This window comes from Epinephelus fuscoguttatus, linkage group LG22 (genome assembly GCF_011397635.1).
Source record: "Epinephelus fuscoguttatus linkage group LG22, E.fuscoguttatus.final_Chr_v1".
In the NCBI taxonomy this organism is placed as follows: Eukaryota; Metazoa; Chordata; class Actinopteri; order Perciformes; family Serranidae; genus Epinephelus; species Epinephelus fuscoguttatus.
In genome coordinates this window covers 1,490,716-1,504,147 of record NC_064773.1, presented here as the reverse complement: position 1 = coordinate 1,504,147, position 13,432 = coordinate 1,490,716, and the positions used below count along the sequence as shown (strand labels likewise).

Genomic DNA, 13,432 nt, shown 5'->3' with positions numbered 1-13,432 from the left:
AACTCGAGGCGAGCCTGAACATCACGTCTGCAGGACTGAGGAGTTAGGCCCAATCCCAATACCCCCCTTGTCCACTACCCCTTGGCCCTCCAAATGAAGCAACGAGGGGTAGGGGTAAAAATCTTTCCCTAAGAATTGGGACACCACTCACTACGTCACCGCGTCGGTTACGTTCACGCATACACAACTATTTTAAACAGGAAGCTGCGAGCCATCTACATTTCCAACGGGCATCTACAATGGAGTCTCCGATTGAGTTCATCCTACTGACCGTGTTTGCCGCATTCATCATGTTTCGTTTGATGAACGACAGACGACAGGGGACTTCTGGTAGCTAGCTAACCAGCTAACATTACGAGGCAGCATAGTTATGCTAGCTGGCGTGTTATCATAATGTGAAAAGTCCGACAATTTTGCAGAACAGGACAGATGACAGACGCCAGATAGTGCAAGCTAGCTAGCTAGCTAACAAGCAAGGAGGACGGTAACGTTAGCTAGCTGGCAAGTTCTGTCAACTCTAATCTAGACATCGTGAATAGCGATAAAAAAAAATGTTGTACTGTTCTATACACAAATACACAGTTATTCAAAAACGTTTTTACAAAAGTTCCATGTTTATTTGCGAAATTATACGTACATGTATGAACTTTTTTCCCGTCTCTTGCTCAGTGGTAGCCATGGCAACGATTACCCCTTGCTGGCAAGTCAGCATCTGCTCCGAAGGGCTAGTTTTACGCCCCCTACCCCTACACGCAAAAAGGAATTGGGACACCACTACCCCTCGCGGGAAAGAGCAAATGTAGGCGTAGGGCTAAGGAGGGTATTGGGACGGGCCCCAACTCAGTACTGTTGAAGAAATCAGAGCTGACGATTTAACAGCTGAGGAAGACTATGATGGATCTCACACAGTATTTAACGAAGGCTCGTTTGAGGCGAATCACATTTGAACACACAGAGCGTAACACAGTGTCCACAGACTCTGAGGGTGTCCTCGCCCATGTGTCCTTGTCTTTAACCCAAACAGTGTTCCCTTGTGAGTCACTCCACGTTCCCAAATTCCGTCCTGATCTCTGGCTGTGTGACGTTTCTATTGGTCACTGACTTTAACCAACCAGCCTGCTCCCCTGGCTCTGAATCACCTCCACTGTCTCTAACAAAACCCACGTATCTATACAGAGACTCTGGTCTGTTGAGCCTGAGACACAGGGCCGTGTCCCCTCCTCTTAACCTTGGGCGCTATGGCAACAGAGCCAGCTGTGCTCCCTCTGCCACGACTGGGAGACAAAGATGGAGTGTGTTCATAACAAAGGTCAAGCAGCCTGACCTCCTGCTGACCTGACTGTTGCCTTAATTATAACTGTCGCCCACTTCCTTCACTGAGCGAGGCTGAAGGCCTCAAGAGCACAAGATTCCTTCACAGATACGATTACTCACTTTAAACTTAGTTACTTGTACTTGAGTGTTTCCATTCTCTGTTTTCTATACTTTTACTCCACCATACATCTCAGATGGTGCGACTGTTACTCGTTATTTGCAGATGATGTGTGACAGGAAAACACAAGATTTTGAATTGCAATGAACTGTTTAAGGTTTTAAACAGTACTTCCATAAATGATCCAACATTTTAAAACGGACAAAGAGGAATCCAAAAACTGAAAACTTCGCCTTCTTTTTCATCTTTTTCTTCTTCTTCGTTGTCTTCTTCTTCTTCATCGTCTTCGTCTTCTTTTTCATCTTCTTCTTCTTTTTCATCTTCTTTGTTGTCGTCTTCTTCATTGTCTTTGTCTTCGTCTTCTACTTCATCGTCTTCGTCTTCATCTTCTTCGTCGTCTTCTTTTTCATCTTCTTGGTCGTCATCTTCTTCGTTTTCTTCTTCATTGTCTTTGTCTTCTACTTCATCGTCTTCGTCTTCATCTTCTTCATCGTCTTCTTTTTCATCTTCTTCTTCTTCATTGTCTTCTTCAGATTTATCTGCTGACTCTCTGGAGGCGGCCCAACCACCAGAATAAATGTTGGCATCGTACATTTCTGCAGACCACAGATACATTTGTATGTTATTCTGTAGTGACACACACTGAAACTTTCCTTTTCAACAACGCTGTGGTTAACATGATGTTAAGGCACAAAAACCACCTGTCTATGGTGAGGAAAAGGTCATGTTTTGGCTTGTCTTGAAATACCTGATTTCAGGGACTCAGTTGCTGCTGGAAAAACAGTGACAGGATCAAACGACTACAACTAGTTTATAGTTTGTTGGTGTTGAACAGTGTCTGCAGCTCTGACGTGTCACACCATCCTCCATGTGCAAATGTAACATACGGGAAAACTTCAGTTAAAAGCCTCGTCCCACGTTAACGACCCAGTCCCTTTTACCAGCTCAGTGTAGCTACAAATGTAGACAAATAAAGGCCTGCCTCAATTAGAGGCCTGGTCTGGTAACCAAGCAGTTCATTTTTATAGAAGTTGTTGAATGTATAAAACCAGATTGTTGACTTCCCACTTGAGCTAACATTACTTAGCTGTTTAGATCACATACACATATAAATGTTTAAATGTTAGCTCGGTTCAGTTCATTTTACTGAAACCATGAGCACCAGAGAAGACTGTAACTCATTCAGATATAACTCCTACAGTATTTATGGTTTACAGAAATGTACAATGCTGGCATTTATTCTGGTGACTGGGCTGCTGGAGGACCCTGAGGCTGAGTCACTGGACTGAGCTGTATATAGAGATGTTTAAACTAATGAAGCTCCAACTGAAGTTTTTTGTGCCTTGCTTTGATACTTGAGCTGATAATGCCTCTGTACTTTTATTGAAGTAAACGGACTAATATCTGAACACGTCTGTATCTGTGGAAAGTCTCCACAGCCAGTGAACCAGCAGAGAAACAAACAGCTGTGAAGTCATCACATCAGGTTTTATTCAGCAGACTGAGAACATTGAACACAGTGAAGTAAAAATGACGACAGGGAGAGTTTTGCACTGACGATTCAGACCTACTGAGCATGCTCAGTTTGAACCTCTGTACTGATACAGTTAGACTTTAGATCCTGTTGTGACCTCGTCCCTGCTGCGTCCACACAGAGACGGTGCATCAGACCGCCTCCTGAAATGTTTTCTCACAAAGGAAATAAAAAACTAGAAATAAAAATGTAATAAAATCCTCATCACAGCCTCAGTCCTGTAAAAATGCTACAAATAAAAGAAAAATAAAGAAGAAAATGAATAAAAATGACAATGAACGAGACTGTAAACACTTTCGATTAAAAAAAGAGAAATCTATTAGGAACTCTGGATATGAATTGATGATCAAATGCAGAGTTCACAGAGATTGTTTTATTTTAAACACGTGGTATCAAAAAAGTACAGACACTGAGGATGAAGTACCGCGTTGAAACATTTTGTGCTCGCATTTTATTAACCCTCTGAAACCCGAGCAAACTGGCATGTTTTTCAAAAATATTGGAAGAAGCAATGAGCAACAAACGAAAGACGAAATTACCCAAAAAATTTGCAAGACATTAATAAAAAATGAAAAACAAGAAAATTAGTTGAAAAAAGTTTAAAAAATTTAAAACAATTCTGTAAAATAATTTTAAAATGTAATAATAATAATTATAAATAAAGCTTTTCCCTAGTTATTTTTTAAATTTCTAAATCTATTAATTTTTTGCAATTTTTCGGGCAGTTCTCACCAAGTTGCTCGTTGCTATTTTTCCCCATGTTTCTGAAAGTAATCGATTCCCTCAGGGTTCAATATTCATGAAAGCCGTAAAGTGACATCGCTCCAGGATTCAAAGGGTTAATCATTATTATATTGTTGCGACGGCAGCGTGTGCGTCCAGCAGCAGATGAAGGTTTGATGCTTTGTTCGAAGGCTCTTGAACAGTCTGTCCTGTAACTCCGCCCACCCTGTGATGACACAAACCTGTAGTCCAGTCCGTTAACGGCTCGCCACAAACAGCACAACCCCTCCTGCGTCAGTCTGAGTGACAGCTGTTTGATAAAGTGTTCTTATATCTGCTTTGGATGAGACAAAGGTGGTTTAATATTTAATTATCAAAGCTTTTCATGCTGCAGCCGCCGCAGGGAGGAGAGCGAAGAGCCAACGATGCGCCGGCGTGTCGGTGAACCATGACGACAATCTTTACTCTCCTGAAAAGTACTCATAGCAATATAAAAATATATAAAGAGGTCTGTGCAGCCGGCGGCCGGTCAGGAGTCTGTGCAGGTGACTGACAGGTGAACCAGCCTACGGTCTCTGAGCCAGCCGACTCTTCCCCTCCTCCTGCTCAGCCAGCTTGAAGTGAGTGTAGGACAGGATGCCCGCCAGAGTGCAGAGGATCCCAAACGCCTGAGACAAAGACAGATGGGAGGACAGAGGACAGGGTTTAGAGACATGACTGAAGCCAGAAGGTTGAATCATCAGAGCACCACAGCTGACTCACCTGGTTCAGTGACAGCGGGTCATGGAAGAGCAGGTATCCTCCAATCAGAGTGATGCAGAATTTAAAATGACCAAACATGTTGTAGCTGCAGACGGGAGTCAGGAGAACAACAACACATTGAAAATATTGAAATCTAACATCTTAAAGTATTTCCTGAAGACCTCCAGGAACCCTTAATTAACTCCCAAGACTGCCTGAAACCCCTTAACTCAACCAGAAACTTCAACAGGTACTCAAATACCCCCTCAAAGGTTCAGTGACGCCTTCAGTGAGATCAGAAATCTCCTGACAAAGAAGATGAGATTCCCTCAAGAATACAGGAAGTTCCTCAAGAACGCCTGAAAACCTTTTAACAGGGTAAGAGAGCTCTTCACAAACCTCTCAAACTTCCCGAAGCAGCCCACAGACCCTTAAGGAGACCATAAACCCTTAAAGAATCTTCTCTATCTTCCGTTTTCAAGTGACCAGGAAGTTCTTCACAACTCCTTCAATCCTCCCTGAGAAAACCAAAGACACATTTAAGGAGATCAGTAACCCCCCAAACCCCTTAAATCCCTGATAAAAAAGACCAAAGACCCCCTCAAGAACACCAGAAATCTTCTCTAGAAATTCTGAAACCCTTGTCAAGTGACTATGAAGCGCTTCACAAATCTGTCAGCCCTCCTGGAGAAAACCAAAGACACCTTTGAAGAGACCAGAACACCCCCAAGAAAAACTCAAACCCCTTAAATCCCCTAGCAAGAAGACCAATGACCCCCTCAAGTGACTAGAAAGTTCTTCACAGTGCCGTCAAATCTCCTGCTGAAAACCAAAGACACCTTCAAGGAGACCAGAAACCCCCCGAACCCCTTAAGTTCCCAAGAAAGAAGACCAAGTGTCCTTCAAGAACACCAGAAATCTTCTCTACAAGTTCTGTAACCCTTGTTTAGTGACCGGGAAGTTCTTCACAAATCTGTCAACCCTCCTGGAGAAAACCAAAGACACCTTTGAGGAGACCAGAAACCCCCCAAGAAACCCTCAAAACCCTTAAATCCCCTAGAAAGAAGACCAATGACCCCCAAAGAGGTTCTGAAATCCACTAAGATAAGAAAGCTCCTTCACATTGGCCCTGAGGAACCTGGACCCTGACAGACCTGTTAACACCCTGGAACCCTCACATTGGCCCTGAGGAACCTGGACCCTGACAGACCTGTTAACACCCTGGAACCCTCACATTGGCCCTGAGGAACCTGGACCCTGACAGACCTGTTAACACTCTGGAACCCTCACACTGGCCCTGAGGAACCTGGACCCTGACAGACCTGTTAACACCCTGGAACCCTCACATTGGCCCTGAGGAACCTGGACCCTGACAGACCTGTTAACACCCTGGAACCCTCACACCGGCCCTGAGGAACCTGGACCCTGACAGACCTGTTAACACTCTGGAACCCTCACACCGGCCCTGAGGAACCTGGACCCTGACAGACCTGTTAACACTCTGGAATCCTCACATTGGCCCTGAGGAACCTGGACCCTGACAGACCTGTTAACACTCTGGAACCCTCACACTGGCCCTGAGGAACCTGGGCCCTGACAGACCTGTTAACACTCTGGAACCCTCACACTGGCCCTGAGGAACCTGGACCCTGACAGACCTGTTAACACTCTGGAACCCTCACACTGGCCCTGAGGAACCTGGGCCCTGACAGACCTGTTAACACCCTGGAACCCTCACACTGGCCCTGAGGAACCTGGACCCTGACAGACCTGTTAACACTCTGGAACCCTCACACTGGCCCTGAAGAACCTGGGCCCTGGCAGACCTGTTAACACCCTGGAACCCTCACACTGGCCCTGAGGAACCTGGACCCTGACAGACCTATTAACACCCTGGAACCCTCACATTGGCCCTGAAGAACCTGGACCCTGACAGACCTGTTAACACTCTGGAACCCTCAAACCTGCCCTGAGGAACCTGGACCCTGACAGACCTGTTAACACCCTGGAACCCTCACACCGGCCCTGAGGAACCTGGACCCTGACAGACCTGTTAACACTCTGGAACCCTCACACTGGCCCTGAAGAACCTGGACCCTGACAGACCTATTAACACCCTGGAACCCTCACACCTGCCCTGAGGAACCTGGACCCTGACAGACCTATTAACACCCTGGAACCCTCACACCGGCCCTGAGGAACCTGGACCCTGACAGACCTGTTAACACTCTGGAACTCTCACACCGGCCCTGAGGAACCTGGACCCTGGCAGACCTGTTAACACCCTGGAACCCTCACACTGGCCCTGAGGAACCTGGACCCTGACAGACCTATTAACACCCTGGAACCCTCACATTGGCCCTGAAGAACCTGGACCCTGACAGACCTGTTAACACCCTGGAACCCTCACACCTGCCCTGAGGAACCTGGACCCTGACAGACCTGTTAACACTCTGGAACCCTCACACTGGCCCTGAAGAACCTGGACCCTGACAGACCTGTTAACACCCTGGAACCCTCACACTGGCCCTGAAGAATCTGGACCCTGACAGACCTGTTAACACCCTGGAACCCTCACACTGGCCCTGAAGAACCTGGACCCTGACAGACCTGTTAACACTCTGGAACCCTCACATTGGCCCTGAAGAACCTGGACCCTGACAGACCTGTTAACACCCTGGAACCCTCACACCGGCCCTGAAGAACCTGGACCCTGACAGACCTGTTAACACTCTGGAACCCTCACATTGGCCCTGAAGAACCTGGACCCTGACAGACCTGTTAACACCCTGGAACCCTCACACTGGCCCTGAAGAACCTGGACCCTGACAGACCTGTTAACACTCTGGAACCCTCACATTGGCCCTGAAGAACCTGGGCCCTGACAGACCTGTTAACACCCTGGAACCCTCACACTGGCCCTGAAGAACCTGGACCCTGACAGACCTGTTAACACCCTGGAACCCTCACACTGGCCCTGAAGAACCTGGACCCTGACAGACCTGTTAACACCCTGGAACCCTCACACTGGCCCTGAAGAACCTGGACCCTGACAGACCTGTTAACACCCTGGAACCCTCACACTGGCCCTGAAGAACCTGGACCCTGACAGACCTGTTAACACCCTGGAACCCTCACACTGGCCCTGAAGAACCTGGACCCTGACAGACCTGTTAACACCCTGGAACCCTCACACTGGCCCTGAAGAACCTGGACCCTGACAGACCTGTTAACACTCTGGAACCCTCACACTGGCCCTGAAGAACCTGGACCCTGACAGACCTGTTAACACTCTGGAACCCTCACACTGGCCCTGAAGAACCTGGACCCTGACAGACCTGTTAACACCCTGGAACCCTCACACTGGCCCTGAAGAACCTGGACCCTGACAGACCTGTTAACACTCTGGAACCCTCACACTGGCCCTGAGGAACCTGGACCCTGACAGACCTGTTAAAACACTGGAACCTCACACTGGCCCTGAAGAACCTGGACCCTGACAGACCTGTTAACACCCTGGAACCCTCACACTGGCCCTGAGGAACCTGGACCCTGACAGACCTGTTAACACTCTGGAACCCTCACACTGGCCCTGAAGAACCTGGACCCTGACAGACCTGTTAACACCCTGGAACCCTCACACTGGCCCTGAGGAACCTGGACCCTGACAGACCTGTTAACACCCTGGAACCCTCACACTGGCCCTGAAGAACCTGGACCCTGACAGACCTATTAACACCCTGGAACCCTCACACTGGCCCTGAGGAACCTGGACCCTGACAGACCTATTAACACCCTGGAACCCTCACACTGGCCCTGAAGAACCTGGACCCTGACAGACCTGTTAACACCCAATAACAGCCTGGAGCCAGATGTTCATAGGTTTAAGTAGTAATGTGGAGTCTGACCAGAGCAGGCAGAGACCAGGGTCCAAATATTCCTCCGTCTCCAGTCAGCGGTTCAAACAGAGGGACGACACAGAGCAGGAAGCCTGAGGACAGAGGAGCCTGACAGACAGAACTCAGGTCATTACATCACATTATATATTCATACAAACAGGAAACTGTGACAGTGTTAACGTTACATGGTGTTGATACAGTCACTGTGTCAATACTGAGTGATGTCACGGAGCTGATCTGAATGCAAACAAATATTTCACCTGTCTGTCATTTAACAGTGTCACGTCAAGTCCCAGGTCAAAATCAACAAGTCCCAAGTGACGACCAGTGACTGTATGTACAGATGGACGATGTGTCTCCACTTAACCCCACTGTACAGACACGAAGCCACAATATCAAATCACTAACTGCCTAAAGTGACAGGAAGCATCTTTGAGAAAAGTTTATCTGAGGTGACCTTTGACTTTTTAGTTTAGTTAAGTTTTGATCCATCTGCTGACATGAAGGAGGCGGGGCTTATGAGTCTGCCGCCAGGGGGCGATCCAGATGTTTTGCCGTCACTTTGGGGAGCTGTCATGTCGTCCATCTTTATATGCAGTCTGTGTCTAAGACGAACTCAAGTCCTGGGTTAAAGGCCAACAAGTCCCAACTCTAGCTCCAGGTTAAAGGCCAACAAGTCCAAAGTCCCAGATTAAAGGCTAACAAGTCCCAACTCAAGTCCTGGGTTAAAGGCCAACAAGTCCAAAGTCCCAGATTAAAGTCTAACAAGTCCCAACTCAAGTCCTGGGTTAAAGGCCAACAAGTCCAGAGTCCCGGATTAAAGTCTAACAAGTCCCAACTCAAGTCCTGGGTTAAAGGCCAACAAGTCCAAAGTCCCAGATTAAAGTCTAACAAGTCCCAACTCAAGTCCTGGGTTAAAGGCCAACAAGTCCAGAGTCCCGGATTAAAGGCTAACAAGTCCCAACTCAAGTCCTGGGTTAAAGGCCAACAAGTCCCAACTCTAGCTCCAGGTTAAAGACCAACAAGTCCAAAGTCCCAGATTAAAGGCTAACAAGTCCCAACTCAAGTCCTGGGTTAAAGGCCAACAAGTCCTAAATTAAGGGATAAATGTCCTAAATTAAGGCCCAGGTCAAGCTCAGTAAGTCATTAGCAGTTTCAGACAGCTACTGTCAGTATGAGGAAGTCGATGTTCACTGTGCAGAAGAAAACAAAGTGATAAGACTCCATCAGGAGATACTGACCCCTGACCTGTTACAGTCACAATAATATCTGCAGTTACAGTATCAGTATTAAATTTTAAGCCTTACCTGATAGTACAGAAGCTGCATGGAGTTCACCTGGAGCTCATGTTGTTTAGCCCCAACCCACTGAAAGACAGAGACAGAGACAGGCAGAAAAAGGCAGAGAGACAGGCAGGAAGACAGAAAGATTTTATTCTTGTTAATCTCACAGAAGTCACTTTATCATTTCCTGTCTCTGAGGCGTTTCCTGTCAGTGTGTATATTAACTCACCACTTGGTAAAGTGACGTCACCAGAACACCCAGCGATGCAAACACCGTCCCCAGCAGGTTGAACCGCACGTCAAAGTACGAGTTCAGGATCACCCCTAACGTGATGGGCACCTGGAGACACAGAGGAAGACACAGAGGGAGACACAGAGGGAGACAAGGTCAAAACAACAAAACCACCGCTCACAGCTCATCACAGTGTCATATAACACTGAACATGAAACCCACGACCCTCCAGGTCTCAGGACCCTTATGTTGTGTTACTCGCGTGAGTTTGAACGCTAGAGCATTTTATGTTGACTCACTTTATACGAGTTCGTCATATGCACATGAAGTCACATGTGAAAAAGGCGTCATACGTCCCCAGAGGATCTCAATGCTGATTGGCTATCACGGTGCAAATCAGTAACTGAAGTTAAGATTTTTCAACTCTTGCGAATAAGCATATGACACAAATCGCACTACTCGCATCATCCGTGCTGCTTGTTTCGAGTCAGTCGCATCGCATCAGTGGAATGTGCATCTAATCTCGTCTTTACATCGTCTTAACATGTTATATCCACGCACACAAACTGTTTTATTGGTGCCTGGTGTGAACACAACATGAGACTTTCCTCACCAGTGTCAGTTTGATCTTGGTGGAGAAGGTCTTCTTGTAGTAGGTGGTCTGGATGAGGATGATGACGGGCGTGGTCATGGCTTTAGCCAGCTGGTACGTGCCTATGGAGTTGTTCTGCAGGGAAAGGTTGGTGAAGGCCACGAACCCACAGAAGCTCAGAGCCAGCCACACGATCCTGCGCACCGGGAGGCTCTTTGGAGAGAAGATGTCCATCTTTTGACAGATGTAGAGTCCCAGCCAGGTGATCACGAAGTGAACCAGGGTCAGCGTCATGTTGGGGAAGCCGTAGTGTACGTAGATCCATTTGTTGATGAAGACGATGCAGATGGAGGACAGCAGGTTGACCAGCAGGCCGGCGACGATGCGCCCGTTGCCTGATAAATTAAACAGTGTCTGATCCATGGTTCCGGATGTTTCTGAGTGTAGCCGACCCAGAAGAGCTTTGACTAACTTAGCTGAGGTGTTCACACTGTAAAAACAAGAAAGACTTCATGTTAGAAAGTCTAAAACTTTGTGTTAAAACTCCAACATGATGAATTAATTATGTTACAGAAGCGTTATGTAACAGCTAGAGTAAAAAAATGCTAATTTACAGTGTTTTCAAGATTCACAGAAGTGACGTAGAACTTAAGGAAACACTGCAGTGCAACATACCATTAAAAGTTTAAAGTCTTTTTTAGCATGTAAGTCCTGTCACTTAAAGTCCAACCTTACATGACGTCATGCATGTTTACACTGCCCGTTCATGGCGAAAATTTCACGATGTTCCGCTGTTTTGCCGTTCTGTATAAAGGGTACAATGTTGGAATGGGGGGACGGGGTTGTCTCGCCTTTAAGGGTGGCAGCGGAGGCACTAACAGCGCCGAAACAACCTCTGTGTAACAGGACAGCTGGCAGGACGGGACTATGGGTGGCGAGGGTGTGATGTTTTAACGACTTATTATGTGTACGACCCGCCATGGGAGGTTTATGACGGAGCTGATAGCAGTTAGCAGCTAACTCAAAGATGAACAGCCGCCAAAAATGTTCATTGTGAAAACACTGCTTATGACTTTTTTTAAATTCATTTCTTTGTTTCTTATTATTCTTATTTCTTTATTTTTCTTAATTTACTTTAACTTTATTAACTTCAATTCTAATTTCTGTTGTCTTGTGTGAAGGCAATTAAGAATTTCATTGTAGGGTGCAAAGCGCTGAGTTTTCTTCTCTGCATATGACAATAAACTTCTTGAATCTTAACACATGATACAATATTACTGTGATGTTAAAACATATATTGTTATGTTTGTTATGTCCCCAAGGGAAATCTTTAAAGACGTCTGTTTCAATAAAGGTTTTAATCTGTTCATCATTATTGCAGAAAAACGCATCAGTGGACTAAACAGCAGTTGATTTTAATTTTCTGGGAGCTACCAATTTTTCTTATTTATGTTTGCAATATTAATAATTCACATGATAAAAAAAATCAACACTTGGTTTCTGTGTATTGACACCATATCACCACGCTAAATATCACAATGACATTCTGTACTGATGTTTCCCCCACCCCAACTTTATACTTCCACTTTAGTATATTTCAGAAGGTAATCCCGTATTTTTACTGCAGTACAGTTACACTTAAAAGTTACTTCAACTAGTCAAATCAGACGATATAATATGAAGCTTTGTTACAGACTTCAGGCTCTGACACTAGAATAATAACTTTATACTGAAATGGGAACATTTGCTTTTCATAAATACTAAGCTAAAAAAATAAATATAGTGAAGTAAAAAGTACAGCTGCCTCTAAAAAGTACTGCAGTAACATAACATGGACACAGGTACCTTAAATGTGCAGTACTTTAAAAAACATACTTTCTGTCACTGTTTTCACACCTCTAATAACAGTGAGAAACATTCTCTGTAAAATCACTGATTTTTTACATGAGGTTTGGCCTGAGTCAGCCATGCAGAGATAACTGTATTAATTAGGGTTTTATATTATATTATATTATATTATATTATATTATATAAATAGTTTGAAGACAGTGTGGACACACCACAGTCAGTGAGCGGTTCACAGTAAAATTGTTGATTTTTTAAATGAAGTTTGGTTTGAGTCCGAGAGAGAACTAGTTAATGGAAGTTAAATCATAAATTAAATCTTAAAATATCTGTTTTATTGTTTGTTTAAATGTATTAATAGTTTCATGACAGTCTGACCACAGCACAGGTCTGTCCCTCTGCCTGTCTGCCTGTCTGTCCCTCTGTCTGTCTGTCTCTCAGTCCTTCTGCCACGCATTAACAAAGTTTACCTGGGGTCTCCATCTTCCCCTCAGCCGGCCTCCGGACACACACACACACACACCGCGGCAGGCAGCGCCTCTCCCCGGCAGACAGAGCTCCAGTCCCGGCTCTAAGAGTGACGAATCCCCGGTGCAGTCCTGGAGGATCTTCTGTCCCGGTGAACACAGCCCGTTTACAGCCGTGATTGCTGCTCACAAGCCGCCCCGTGTGTTCCTGCTTCCTCCGGGTTTAACGGTTTAACGTCGGTTAACGTGCCGGTGGTGACCCACAGCGGCCGGTAGCGGAGCGGAGGAGCACAGCAGAGATCGTGTGTAATAACAGAGGTCTCACTACACATCGGAAAATAAAAAAATAAAAATGTAAATAATAAAATAATTTGAGTGAATCACAGTCAGTGGTTTAATGTAATAAAGTATTTTACTGAAGTACTGTACTTAAGTACAAAGTCAAGGTATTTGTAGCCTGCTTTAATGGTGTATTTTCATTTATGAATGTTTATGACGAGTTTTACTTTTCATAAATTACATTTTTCTGATAATACTTGTATAACTTTACTCAAGCATTAAATGCAGGACTTTTATTTATTTTATTTTTATTAATTATTACACACACACACACACACACACACACACACACACACACACACACACACACACACACACACACACAGCTGATTCCAATAGTGAAAT

The 13,432-nt window shown here is 45.5% G+C and overlaps 2 protein-coding genes across 2 annotated transcripts; both read right to left on the bottom strand.

Moving 5' to 3' along the window:
* Positions 1-1,693: 1,693 nt before the first annotated feature.
* On the bottom strand, positions 1,694-4,139 carry LOC125883175 (glutamic acid-rich protein-like; the record flags this gene model as incomplete). The annotated part of the gene is made up of 2 exons (XM_049567393.1): positions 4,114-4,139; positions 1,694-1,982 (listed from the first exon to the last, which is right to left on the bottom strand). Coding segments are annotated over exons 1-2 (315 nt in total), but the record flags the coding sequence as incomplete, so codon positions are not given.
* Positions 3,321-13,013, bottom strand: slc35e3 (solute carrier family 35 member E3). Its single transcript, XM_049567201.1, is given in 7 exon segments — positions 3,321-4,357; positions 4,452-4,536; positions 8,256-8,437; positions 9,637-9,696; positions 9,842-9,952; positions 10,458-10,926; positions 12,752-13,013. Coding segments are annotated over 6 exon segments (942 nt in total). The 5' UTR covers positions 10,860-10,926; positions 12,752-13,013; the 3' UTR covers positions 3,321-4,255.
* Positions 13,014-13,432: the final 419 nt, after the last annotated feature.